The sequence below is a fragment of the Capra hircus genome, chromosome 1 (assembly GCF_001704415.2).
Source record: "Capra hircus breed San Clemente chromosome 1, ASM170441v1, whole genome shotgun sequence".
Taxonomy (NCBI): Eukaryota; Metazoa; Chordata; class Mammalia; order Artiodactyla; family Bovidae; genus Capra; species Capra hircus.
Window position 1 is genome coordinate 107,103,541 of NC_030808.1, and position 14,668 is coordinate 107,118,208.

The 14,668-nt window shown below is 40.5% G+C and overlaps 1 protein-coding gene across 5 annotated transcripts in view; it reads right to left on the reverse strand.

Moving 5' to 3' along the window:
- LOC102180704 (schwannomin-interacting protein 1) overlaps positions 1 to 14,668 on the reverse strand; it is a 151,372-nt gene that overhangs the window by 19,095 nt on the left and 117,609 nt on the right. For all 5 annotated transcript variants that reach the window (XM_018048329.1, XM_018048339.1, XM_018048345.1 and 2 more), the window contains one exon: positions 14,334 to 14,452. In XM_018048329.1, coding sequence (XP_017903818.1) covers positions 14,334 to 14,452 — 119 coding nt within the window. The remainder of the gene's footprint in view (positions 1 to 14,333; positions 14,453 to 14,668) is intronic.

The following is a 14,668-nucleotide window of genomic DNA, read 5'->3' on the forward strand; positions in this document are numbered from 1 at the left end:
CTTCTTACTGTTACTATAAAAATACTGGCTCTGTTTCCCACTGTACACTACATCCCTGTAGCTTATTTTACACTGAATAGTTCGTACTTCTTACTCCCCTCCCCCTCTGATGCCTCTCTCTCTTCCCGCTCCCCACCGCCATCTCTCAGAGGTGCCCAATGTGGTAACCACTAATTTGTCCTCTATAACTGTGAGTCTGTTTCTTTTTTGTTATATTCACTAGTTTGCTGTATTTGGTAAGATTCCACATATAAGTGATATCATACAGTATTTATCTTCCTCTGACAATTTCATTGAACCTAATGCGCTCCAAGTCCATCCATGTTGCTGCAAGTGATAACATTTCATTCCTCCTTAAGGGCTGAGTTAAGCTGACTTTTTAAAAAGAGTGATATTCATACAACAGGTTCAAATACTGCTGGTCTAACATATAACATCACACAAACAGTGATGCTTGTAAGTATATTAGAAAAAAAAGGGGGTGTTTAACTATTCATTCATTCATTCAGTGATCAGGCAAGAACATCTCTGAAAACCCCACAGCACTGGTCAGCCAGTGCTGAGCCTAAGACCCCCACTATTCCTCTCTTCCCCACACCTCCACAGGCCAGGACACAGACCTTCTAGTTCCCTACAGTCCCACCTATTGCCTTTTATCTGGGCAACCTCTTTCCTTCAAGCTTCTTCCTGGCCCCTGCAGGCATTTTACAGTTCATGACCCCTGTATTGAGTGGATGCATGGAAGTAGTTGATCTAGGAAGAGAAACCAGGTCTTTGAACAGGTACCAAATGCTTGGATCATTAAATCACAATATACAGACAGAAATGTGGAATATATAAAGCACTGGGACAAAACTGAAAAACACTTACTAGACACTCCTTATCCTACATATGAGAAAAGAAACACTTTCACTTAACCTGAATGTTAATTAGCAAGTAAGGTGTTAACCAAGAAGAGCGAATGAGCTGGGAGCTAACTGCAGAAGAAAGGCCATTGGCCACTGGAGGTGGGGTGAGCAAATGCAGAGAGGGATGGAAAGCCAACCCTCCAGCAGTTATGTGTCAGAGACGGTAAGGGTTGTTTCAAACTGTGTGCTAGAGACAGGACTGGGGGACAGGGCCATCATGTCTCTTCATGTCCTGTCCTGACCCCGCATCTTACAGGACTCAGGCTTCCGGCTTCTTCAGCAAAAGCAGAGGAAAGCAGCTCCGAGGGTGGGAGAGTGTGGACGGCCCTCTCTGGGTTTTCTTCTCCCAGTTAGGGGCAGACCTCTTGTCTTCTCTCTTTTCTAAGGCTCGTTAGTTCTGGACCTTCCATCTGTATGTGTTCACATGAGGGCTGGTGGGCATCCAACTCCACAGAGTCTTCTCACTACTTAAGAGGCTAGGGGTGGACTAGCACTCACCAGCTTTTCTCTGGTGAAGTGCCAGCCTCTGGAGCCTAGCCTGATTCTTCAGGGAGCCATAAACACCTGCATTCCTAAGACAGCTGCTGGTTCTAATTCCACATCAGTATCCAGTCCCTTCACTAATGACCACTTACATGTAATTAAATTTGGAATTATAGGGTCTTAATGTTAAAAAAATGCATTTTCACCAGAAATATTTTCTGCATGAATTGAAGACTAGAATGAGACCTCTTCTGATACTGCAATAATGATGGAATAAAACAGTCATCTCTCCTAAGTGCCAAATGTGGTACACTTTCATCTTAATTAAAGCCAAATGATTTCTAAGTCATCTATATCCTCAAATACAAAGTTACCACTTTTGAGCATCTACTATGTTGTAGGCACTTAATAAATATTATCTCTAATTCTCAGATACACATAAAACAAGTATGATGAACTCCACTTTACATATAAGAAAATCAAGGCTCACAGATTAAATTATATAAGGTCACAACGCTGGCATTTTATTATAAGAGAGTGTGGTGAGAAGCCAGGCACTTTAACAAGGCTAGAATAAATTCATGAATGGAAGAATAAAAGACAAGATGAAAAAATAAAAGCAAAACAAAACACAAAAAATGGGGAACAACTTCAATGTCTAACGATAAGCGATTTAAGTATATTATGGTGAAATACATGATTGGCCATTATGCGGCTGGCAAAAAATATGAACAGTTATGAAATGGGCAAATGGTCTTGATGTATTGTTAAGTCAAAAAGAAAAACCAAACTCTAAAACAATAGGTATAGTATGATTCCAACTCTGTAAACAAAAATGTGGAGATACATGTACAGAAAAAGTGGCAGGAAATACACCTAGATATTTTTTGATGGAAGAAATTCAGCTGACTTTTAACTTTTCTCTTTTGAGTGCCTCTAAATTGCCAACATCCGCTGGATCATCGAAAAAGCAAGAGGGTTCCAGAAAAATATTTTTGCTTACAAAGCCTTTGACTGTGTGGATCACAAAAAACTGTGGAAAATTCTGAAAGAGATGGGAATACCAGACCACCTGACCTGCCTCTTGGGAAACCTGTATGCAGGTCAGGAAGCAACAGTTAGAACTGGACATGGAACAACAGACTGGTTCCAAATAGGAAAAGGAATTCGTCAAGGCTGTATATTGTCAGCCTGCTTATTTAACTTCTATGCAGAGTACATCATGAGAAACGCTGGGCTGGAGGAAGCACAAGCTGGAATCAAGATTGCCGGGGGAGAAATATCAATAACCTCAGATATGCAGATGACACCACCCTTATGGCAGAAAGTGAAGAACTAAAGAGCCTCTTGATGAAAGTGAAAGAGGAGAGTGAAAAAGTTTTCTTAAAACTCAACATTCAGAAAACTAAGATCATGGCATCTGGTCCCATCACTTCATGGCAAATAGATGGGGAAACAGTGGAAACAGTGGCTGACTTTATTTTTCTAGGCTCCAAAATCAGAGAAGACTCTTGAGAGTCCCTTGGGCTGCAAGGAGATCCAACCAGTCCATCCTAAAGGAGATCAGTCCTGGGTGTTCATTGGTAGGACTGATGTTAAAGCTGAAACTCCAATACTTTGGCCAACTGATGCGAAGAGCTGACTCATTTGAAAAGACCCTGATGCTGGGAAAGATTGCGGGCAGGAGGAGAAGGGGATGGCAGAGGATGAGATGGTCGGATGGCATCATTGACTCGATGGACGTGGGTTTGTGGACTCTGGGAGCTGGTGATAGACAGGGAGGCCTGGCATGCTGCGGCTCATGGGGTCGGACACGACTGAGCGACTGAACTGAAGTTGCTATGTGTGGGCATTTAGCAGGATTAAAAAAGGAAAAGGAGAGAAAATAGGCGAGTTGATTAGCATTTGTTTGTTGGAGAAAGGTGAGTAGGATTAGATATTTGACAGCTGGAAGAGGACCACTGCGTGTGTGACTCAGATGGTATCTATGCAGAGACCATGACTCACACATGAGTCAGGCTGGCTTTTGTTTCTGGCAGGGAGCTGAGGTGGGGGTGGTGCAACATCCTCTTTGAGGGCAGTGAGAAACGTATCTTCTTTCAAGTGGACATTTCTGTGGATGGACTCTTTGATTCAACTGTTGTCATCCCTCCCCAGCCTAGCCCTAACCTCCTTCTCCTTTTTGCATCTGCACAAATAACAGACTCTTAAAGCAATGGATATACATGTAACCGTTTGTATTTTTTTTTTCTCTTTTTTTTGAACTTTGCCTTAAAAAAATTTTTTTTTGACTGTGCCACACAGCATGTGGGATCTTAGTTCGCTGACCAGGGATCAAACCCACATCTCCTGAAGTGGAATATCCCCTGGAGTTGAAGCATGGAGTCTTAACCACATGACTGCCAGGGAAGTCCCTCACTGTATTTTTAAAGCCAGCCTGCCTATTGATTCTGCTCAGCCCAGGTGGAGTTTAAACTTGTATCTGCCTGACCTACTGATGATTTTCAGCTGCTGGAGCTCAAGTTCAGCTCATACCCCTTCCAGACCTGTGACAAGGTCTGTGCTGCTGCTGCTGTTTAGCTGCTTAGTCATGTCCAACAATCTGCGACCCCATGGACTGTAGCCCACAAGGCTCCTCCATCCATTAATACTGTAGTGGGTTTGCCATTTCTTCTCCAGGGGACATTCCCGACCCAGGGATTGAACCCTCGTCTCCTGCTTGGCAGGTGAATTCTTTCCACTGAGCCACCTGGGAAGCCCTAAGGTCTGTGAGGTTAGGTTAAAGATAGGGCAGTTGAAGACTCAGTGCCTGTGGATGTTTCTGAGTGGTATGCTTGGATTTGGTGCAAATTTTAACTGCAAATTTTTTTATTCTCTTGAACATTGAATTACTGCTTTCACCACTTTTCATGTTTATGTTTTAAAAAACATTGGGGCTACCATTTAGGCTTGGTCCCATAGTAAGCTTTATCTCAGAGACTTTCTGTTTCATGATTTAATTTGTGGTCATCTGATTCCATTCAGTCATTAGGAGAATGCAGTAGATTTACTGAATTGTGCTAATTCTGTGACACTTGGTTATTCATCTTGGGCCATCTTTTAAAGCCTGGATATGTCTCACGATCTCAGTCACCCACATAGCTGGCGGCATAACTGTTCTACTAGGCAGTAGTCCCATTAGCCAACAAACCGTATGAGGACCGATAAGAAGGAGGTAGGCTCTGAAAGTTGGCTATCCATACCTTCTGAAGGAAACATGCAGAATGGGGGTGTGGCTTGGAAGGTGATATGCAGCACCTCCTGATGGCACAAGGGGTGACACTGTGAGGAAAGACAGACACCTCCAAGGGAAACTGGTTAAAGGAGAATTGAATTGTGAATGTGAAAAGGGTATAGGACTACCTTAACCAATTTCCCTTTTTCTTATTTTTTTGTAGGCACAAAAGACACATGTGACAAAAATGTATATCCAAATAAACCTGAAAGAGATTTTCAATAAAACAAAAATTCTGGAATTCCCTGAAAATCCAGTGGTCAGGATTCTGAACTTCCACCACAAGGGACACAGGTTTGATCCTTGGAAACTAAGATTCCACATGTACATGGCACAGCTCCCCCTGCCCCCCTGCTGCCCTGATTAACAAAAAAAAATAAAATTCTATGTGTTAAGGAGGCATGTGTCACCATTTAATTGACAGTGATTTTCTGAAATATCTTGCATGGGTTTTTAATGCATGTGATAATCTGATTGAGCTATGGTTTTTCCAGTAGTCCAGGATATGAGAGTTGGATCATATAGAAGGCTGAGTGCTGAAGAACGGATGCTTTCAAACTGTGGTGCTACAGAAGACTCTTGAGAGTCGCTTGGACAGCAGAGAGATCAAACCAGTCAATCCTAAAGGAAATCAACCCCAAATATTCACTGGGAGGACTGTTGCTGAAGCTGAAGCTCCGATATCTTGGCTACCTGATGCGAAGGGCCAACTCATTGAAAAAGACTGATGCTGGGAAAGATTGAAGGCAAAAGCAGAAGGGGCAGCAGAGGATAAAATGGTTAGATGGCATCACCAACTCAATGGACATGAACTGAGCAAACTCCAGGAGATAGTGAAAGACAGAGGAGCCTGGCTTTCTATAGACCAAGAGGTTACAAAGGGTCAGACATGACTTAGCAACTGAACAACAACAATCTGAATGAGAATAAAGGGGCACAAAAATTTTGATAACAAAATCAAACAAAAGGATTGTGTTAAACCTCCAGATGACAGAGCTCCCTTGCAGTCAGTGAGGCTTTTTTCTCGTAGCAGAGAGTGCTTATATAAAGAAAGTTTCAAAGAATCTGGTCCTCATATAAGCTGCGTGTGTCCAGGTACATGGGAGGGACCACAGTCTGTAGGGAGTGCAAATAACAATAATAAAGTCATGATAACTTGTCAAAGATGATGTGCCAATGAAAAATCATTTCTAGAAGTTCTTTTAATTAAACATTTGGCTGTCCACTGGAACCATTTTTAAATATAAAATGCCAGCCCTGTGGCCTTTTTCTCCCCATCTCCCACCCTTCTGCAGTAGCTCTGACAATTGAATTCTCACTGGTGATAATAATAAAATTCATAAGACAGAGTAGAGCTAGTTATGCCTCCAGCAAGATGTCAAATTTCACTTGCACAAAATTAATTGCACCTAATTAAACTGGGGTCATTGGCATTACCGTAAAGTGAGGCTATTTATTAGACAAAGAAAATTTCACAAATATCAATTTGCTGTCCTTTCAGGTTTGTAAAAGAGAAGAATTGCTTACATAATTAAATTTGTTTTGCCATTTTAATAGTATTAGTCCTCAAAAGATCCTCTTCAAATTTTCCTTTACTTTTAAAATTGTGTAATATTTTAGAATACTGGAGGTAATTCTTGGAGGAGGGCATAAAAAATAATAAGAGTTTTCTGCAGAGTACCCAATGACTTTTCAAATAGTATATTAAAAAAAAGAATTTGTAAACTATCATTTGCAATTGCATGTACCTTGGAATTACTCATATGAAGGAAATTCTATGCAAATTAATAGTGCGCTTGTGTGAGATTAATACGAAGTTTAAAAGATATGTCACACATTATAAATAGGTTGCTGGAGTATGTACCTATTACTTAAGGAAAGCAAATTTCACTGCATTAGAACAGGACAACCTCTTCTCACCCATGCTGGGTATATATGACCACTGTGCTTACTTATAGGAATTTATGCAAACATTATTACTGTCAGAGACCAAAGGATGATTTACTTTACTGGCAAAATGATGCTGCTTTGACCTGTGATTCCATGGCAGATTATATATTCAGATTCTCAATTCCTCACATTCAAAGCTCCTATGAATCCAGTTTCTTTAAAGGTGCTCTGCTGCTGCTGCTGCTAAGTCACTTCAGTCGTGTCCAACTCTGTGCGACCCCATAGATGGCAGCCCACCAGGCTCCCCCATCCCTAGGATTCTCCAGGCAAGAACACTGGAGTGGGTTGCCATTTCCTTCTCCAATGTATGAAAGTGAAAAGTGAAAGTGAAGTCGCTCAGTTGTGTCCGACCCTCAGCAACCCCATGGACTACAGTCCATTAGGCTCCTCCATCCATGGGATTTTCCAGGCAAGAGTACTGGAGTGGGGTGCCATTGTCTTCTCCAAAAGGTGCTCTAGATCACTGTTATCTGTCCCACTAATACAACTCTCTGGGCTATATAGTGCCTCCCTTCTGTCCCTCCCTTCCACCCGGCCCAAACACAAAAGAAGGTGGTGAGTTAATTTTATTGGTCTTGTCTCAGTCATTCACCAATAAACCAGTAAGAACAAGAAAGAAATGCATTTTGATTTGGGGATGTTAGAATGGCGAGACAAGTAAACAGTAATCATTATTCAAACCAGCATCTCAAAAACTCTCTGGGGAACTTCTGTTTTTCATAATCTTCACACTGCATGGAGAGAGGGGTATATAACCTTTTCTAGGTTACAACATCCCACTGCATATTTTATGAAATAGACTGCATTAAATTGTAATTATATTTATATGCATGTAAATAAAATCTGAGCTTCCCTGTTGGCTCAGTGGTAAAGAATCCACCTGCCAATACAGGAGCCTTGGGTTGGATACCCACAGAAGATCGGGAAGATGCCCTGGAGAAGGAAATGGCAATCCACTCCAATATTTTTGCCTGAGAAATTCCATGGACAGAGGAGTCTGGTGGACTATAGCCCATGAGCTAGAGATGGCTTAGCTACTAAACAAAAACAACAACAACAACAAATAAAATCTATCTAGGGTAAGGGAAGAAGAAGAGCAGGGGTCAGGTTTATTTTGTGTTTACTCTGAGAAAAGGAGAATGGAAAAGGCAGAAATAGCTTTCTCTACAATGTCCAAACAGGGTGTCCTGTTTGAAAGATGAAAGATTTCCTAGATGTCTATTACTAACAACCACTTTGTCTTGTATTTTCATAGCAGCCAAGCCAGTTTCCATTCCTTTGATATTAATAACATTAAGCTAGGTAAGCTTAGAACCCAAAATATAATGCTGATTCAAAATTAATTTGGTCAATGAGAAAAATTTGATAGCAAATTATTATACTAGTCATAAGAGAAAATATTTTTTGAGAACATGAGTAATTTCTTAGAAAGCTTATTTCAAAAATAGGTAATTCATTTTCCTCATTTCCTTTTAAGCTTTTAGCTGAAGCATTTTCAAATAGAAAAAACCGACAAAGGTCATACGATCTCCATTTGAAAAGGCTGATTATGTGTGGATTAGCAAATTTGGAAGAAAAATATGGCACTTCCTGTACTTGCCACCTTTCAGTATAAGTCAAATTTAATTACTTGAGTTATGAAGCAATATCAAAAATTCTTTTGCTGCAGTATTGGGCATGAAATGTCTTTATGGGATTATAGTAAGCCTAGCTTACACTTAATAACTTGTCATTCTTTTAAAAAGTGCTTTAGGAGATAGCACCAATTAGAAAAATTCAGTGGGGCTGAAACCCAAAGGCCAACTGAGAAGGACTTAACATTTGCAGTAGCAGCTTAATAAGCACGTCTTCCCAAGGGACCTTCATGCCACTTCACAATTTCTCACATAATAAGTATGAAGTTAATTTTTACAGGTAATCACACACCCTTTAAAATGCATACATAGAACTCTATTATTTTGTCAAAGGATCCTACTTAACCAGGTAAGCCCTGCCTTAAAAGAAAGCTTAGCACTTCAAAAACCCGTTGCTTGGTCAATTAATTTTAAGTCCTCAGCATCATTTAAAATTGAGTACTGAGCTCCGTAAAGTAGTAAATTCATCTAATATTTACCTGGTTTTGATTATTTAACTAATTCAGCACATGTGCTTAGGCACATTTTGGAGTGCCACATCCTGACCTCAGAGTTCTAACATCCCTTAAGTACTTCTGTAAGGAAGAGGTAAGGTATTTCCAGCTTAATGAAGAATTTCAGGAAACTGTAATACATTAGAACATTAATTCTAATAGGGATGAAGAATATGGGTTACACAATTGCAACTGAACATCTCCTCAGGCTTTTCTCCTACAGTATTACTGAGCAAAGGGAATGGCAGTCAGTCTTTGCAGACTTAAAATTTACAGGGATAAAGTGATATTTCTTAGAAACATTAAGTATCACTATTAACCATCATCCAAAAAGTCATCATGTTCTCAGAGAGGATGATCTCACCCCAGGATGAAAACATCTGAAAGAACAGGATATAAATAATCTTCCTTATGGCGAGTCAACAAGGGTAGCTTGTTCCGAGCTCCTGTGAAGTACATACGTGTTTAGAGAGCTGTGCCTCCAAAGGGCGTGGATGACTCACTGATTCTCAAATGATGCTCTGCTAGAAGAGTGTCAGGTGGGCTCTGAGGGTTTACAGGGGAGGGGTGGTGAGGGGCAGTGAGGGTGGAATAGAGGGGCACTGAATGGAAGTGGTGGGGGAGGCATATTCTGGGCAAGGTTATCCCAACCCCTCTCCTTCAGTCCTCCTGAACCAGAGGTTAGCTTTGTTTTACATACATGGTTTCAGCACACAATTTTATCTGCAAAGATATTTCTTCTATTAAAAATAATGAAAACCTTTTGGGACTTCCCTGGCAATCCTGTAGGTTAAGACTTCGCCTTCCAGTGGGTAAGGGGGCAAGTTAGATTCCTGGTCAGGGAGATCTCACATGCCTCATGGCCAAAAAACCAAAACACAAAACAGAAACAATATTGTAACAAATTAAATAAAACCTTTAAAAATGGTCCAGATCAAAAAAAATCTTCAAAAAATAATGAAAATCTTTATTACAAAATAATGAAAATCTAGTTACAAATGGCATATGGAACACAGGTATTTATCTACTCTCGCTTCTGAAATCCTGCTGTTAGGGAAAGCACACTGATTGAAACCGCCCACCCTAGCCAGGCACCATAGTAACCATTTGCATGAGTTGTTTTATGACAGGAGATCCTGGTAAGGAATACGGAACTAATAAGCCACCACCAACCGGAAGAGTTCAGGAAAGGTCTAAAGGAGACACCGCGTGTCCGTCCACTTCCCAGAATCCCTCTCGCTAGCATCCATCTTGGCTGCCACCAGGAAAGACTCTGAATTAGAGTGATTGGCCAAAGACCACCCAGAAACTAATCCCATCACCATAAAACCCGAGACTGCGAGCCATGCGGCAGAGCAGTTCTCCTGGGTTCCCTTACCCTCTGCTCTCCACCCGGGTGCCCTTTCCCAATAAAGTCTCTTGCATTGTCAGCACATGTGTCTCCTCAGACAATTCATTTCCAAGCGTTAGACAAGAGCCCAGTTTCGGGCCCTGGAAGGGGTCTGCCTTCCTGCAACACTACTAAAATAATATAAAAGGAAGAAAGAAAGGTATAAACCTACAGGGATGAAGAAAATGGAAAAGGAGACAATGGCACACAAGAGAGTTAGGGAAAAAACAAAACACAGATGGATGAGCGGAGTCTGACTTTATTTCAATTTGCTACATGCCTGCAGGGGTGGCTGGTGGAGGAAGCAAGTGCATTTTCACTGCAGGATCCTGGAAATGCTCAGGTACATCTGAAGCTGGGAGAGTCTGGTAGACTGTATGTGGAGGAAGATTGATTAAGCAACTGAAAGAAAAATCTGGACCTTCTAACTTGCCCTGTCTACCTGTGGTCTGGCAGAATGAGAAAGTATACTACCTAGAGAGGCTGAATCAGAGGAGTTCCAGGCTGGGGCTCCCTCAGGCACAGCTGAGGTGGCAATGAAAGGCCTTATTGAAATCACGGGAATTAAGTAAATGACGAATCGTCAACCATTAGCCTGCTCGAGTCTTACACTAGCAGCCAGGCTTAAAATTCCTTAGGACGAAGTTGGAGAGGTTGTCTCTGGGTAACTTACAGCCCAACAGAAAAGAGATTTAGATACTTTAAATTGGATTCATCCTAACAAAATAGTTGTGTTTTCACCTGACCATTCTAAACTGAAGTTTGTGCGTGCGTGCTAGGTCACTTCAGTTGTGTCCATCTCTTTGCAACCCTGTGGACTATAGCCCACCAGGCTCCTATGGGATTCTCCAGGGTTAGAATACTGATGTGGGTTGCCATTTCCTTCTCCAGGGGATCTTCCTGACTCAGAGATGGAACCGGTGTCTCTTACATCTCCTGCATTGGCAGGCAGGTTCTTTACCACCAGCACCACCTGGGAAGCCCAAAGTGAAGTTCACCATTCATTAATTCAGTAACTATTCAGTGACTGACTATTAGACACTATCTAATAGTTATGACGGTGAACAAAACAAAGATCTGCTCTCTTGAGGTTAATATTTTAGTACTAGAGAAAGACAAAGAACAAGTTAAAAACATATTTAATACAATGTCAGGTAATGATAAGGGTCACAAAGAAAAACGAATCAGGGTAAGAGGCTAGGGGTTCACTTTTCAACTGGGTGATCAAGGCATGTCTCTCTGAGAAATCAGGATATGGCTAACAGGCCCTAACCAGAGAGTTTAGTGTTAGGGCTTGGAGCTAACAGCTCTTAAAGAGTTTTATACCTAATTATTAACAAAAATGAAAACAAACAAAAAATAAACTCAGAAGAAAAATCGTGGGCCTACAGAAATCAGAAGAAAACATTTTGAACAATTTAACTAAAATTAATACCTTTAGTGAAATGAGAAAGCATGATGTGAAAAATTTTGAAAACATAAACAAAATGGATAACTTCTTAAAAAATACAACTTACCAGAACTGACTTAAGAAATAAAAAGTATGTACAATCTTAAAATCACTTAAAAAACAGAAGCAGTTAAATCAAACGTACAAAGCAGGCACCAGGCCCAGAGGGTTATACAGGTGAGAAACAGCTCATTCCAATATTATGTACAATGAAAACAGCATAAAGAATCCAACAGAAATTTGAACATAAGGCCCAGATAGATATACCACAGAAAGGAAAACAAAGACAGTTAATAAGCATGATGAAATACCATTTAATACATATGCAGTTAAAAAATATAAAAGAAATTGGCAATATTGAGTGTTAGAAAGGCTATGGATCTATAGGATCTTTGAACTACTGCTGATAGGAGTGTAACTTGTGCAATTGTTTTGGAGAACAGTTTTGGCATTATTTTCTAAGTAGGAACATTCATGTATTTTCCTAGGAATTCCACTCCTAGGAATGTACCAAGAGAACTTGCACACAGATGGCAGAAGACATGCACAAGGATGTTTAGAAGCAGCACTATTTATAAGAGCAAAACCTTTGGAACAACTTTTGAAGCAAGCCAATGCCTTTCATCAGAAGAGTGGCTCCATGAATTGGGATACATTCACACAGTGGAATGTAACAGGGCACTCCAACTATGGACTGGCAAAGGGAAAAATGGGGCAATTAAAATTTCAGAATAAAAAATAAAATTTCTTAAGTAATCATAGCTTACTACATGGCTCAAAGTGAATAATATACGATCTTAATAATGTAAAATCAAACAGTTATTTTACCCCAAATTCTGAAAAAATTACAGGGGGAGGATGGGGAGATATATAGATATGTCTGTGGGAGGTCTGTAAAAGAGAGTTAAACCCCAGCTTTCTGTTATTTGGTAGTCAAAAGATGGCTTAAAAGTAAAAGCTAAGAAGATCAGCATTTTATTCAGAGACATAAACACCAGCAATTGCTAAGGAGTTAAACACTATTATTTCTGGAGAGTGAGATAGGATAGACAGGGATAGGAGCAAGGACTGTTACTTTTATTTTGTGTTGTTATTATATACTCTGTAATTAATTCTACTTTACTTTTAAAGCCATGTAACACACACACACACTTTGACTCTGAAACCCAGACCTCCTCCCATTTGGACCAGATGGATATGACATGGCTGAGCAGAGAGATGGGATTTCTAAAAGAAAACTTTTGGGGGCTTTGGGGAAAGAACAGTAACAGAGATCTAGAAGACCATCTATGGAGTCTACTCTCCTCATTTTATAAAAACGAGGAAATTGAGGTATGGTAAAACTAAGTACATTGTTCAAGTCTCAGAGTTAGAAGCTGACTAGGATGAGCCCTCAGATGTCCAGGTTCCTAGGCCAGAGTCCTCCTGCCACTTCCCACTGGGAGGGGAAAGAGGTGCTTCTACAGCAAAGGCAAAGGCTTCCAGCTCTGAAATGACATATGAAGAGATCGAGGGAATCCTCTGAGCCTGTGCTGACCCCACACCCACCGAGGAGGACATGCCTGAACACTGAGTGGCCAGGTCTCAGCTCCTGACTCCAGGCACTAACCCACTGGCAGTAACTCCTTATATGCACACATACAGAAGTATGAGGCTTACTGAAAGCCAGATAAAATAGATACCAAAGTGTCTAATTCTGGACCTCACAGGAAGGAAAGAGTGGAAATTAACTGGCTGAACAAATGTATGAATGCTATTATTTGTCTCCCATACTTGGTTTATCATGGTAAGTATACCTAGTATTTATACAGGGGATATTTGCTCTTAAGAGAGTCCAAAGGAAGAGACAGATATTTTGACAAGAAACAGATATCTGGGGAGGGATCAAGAGAATGCTGATGCATCTTCAGTTACTACCATCTTTTAAAAACAGTGTTCTATGTGCTTTCACCACTTGGAATACCTGTACTCTTAACAGTTAATTTTGCAAACTGTCTATACTCTCTCAAACAAAGTGTGACCTATGGACTGGCAGAGGAACATCAGCTGGGAGCTTGTAAGAAATACAGAATCTTAAGCCCCATCCAGACCTACTGAATCAGAATCAGCATTTTAACAAAATCCCCAGGTGACACACTTGCACATGAAAGTTTGAGAAGCTCTGGTCTACAGTCCTATTTTCTAGGTAGAATTATAATTTTAACATATTTTCATTGGAATTAGAAGCTATGCAAATAATCAATGATACCCTGAAATCAAGATTAAAACAAAACAAAACAAAACACCTTGCAAGACAGGTTAAGCTAGCAGTAAATGTTCAATGATCAAAGTGGGAATTGTATTTCTCAGTTACCAGTATTCACTGTTATCAAATGCATCAGAGGGGTGAGTCTGGATGTTTTGGGATTGCTTAATGGCAAATCTGGTGGTCTGCCACATGTTCCAAACATCAGTCGGCTTGCTTAAGAGTGTAGCTTGATTTCCCCATCACAAAGTAAAATCAGTATTGTGTCTAAAAATGAAATATAGAAATCTGACCTCAAATGGGCCCCAAATCCCCAAAATTAAAACCCAAAAAACCAACCCAACAAACAGGTGGGGAGAGATCTGTCTAGCACACAAATAAGGGTGGTAGTGTTATGGGGGAAAAATACTCAAGGATTTAAAGGATATCTCATCAAACATACAGTCAGATGACAAAATCCATTAGGTACATATAAAAAAAAAAATCAACTCAAAACAGCACTCACCGGGAGGAAAGGCTTGGCTTCCCGCTTTTGCTACAGCTGGTATAAATTCCTGGGCCATCATCAAAGAAGCTTCCCAGTGCCAACTTCTGTCGGATAGATTCCCTCTCATTTTTCTGTGCCTAAAATTTCAGGAAAATAAAACATGCCGATAAGCAGGCACATACATCACAACCAGAGGCAATCTAACTGCTAGGTCTCTTAGAACTGTAATATTAGACAAAAATAAAATCAAACAGGCCACCGCACAAGAGCATTTGAATTAATAAGAGCTGAAATGCAATCCGTCATTCCTGATTCCGAGTCTGTGAGTTAATTTCAGTTCTTCAGAGCCCATT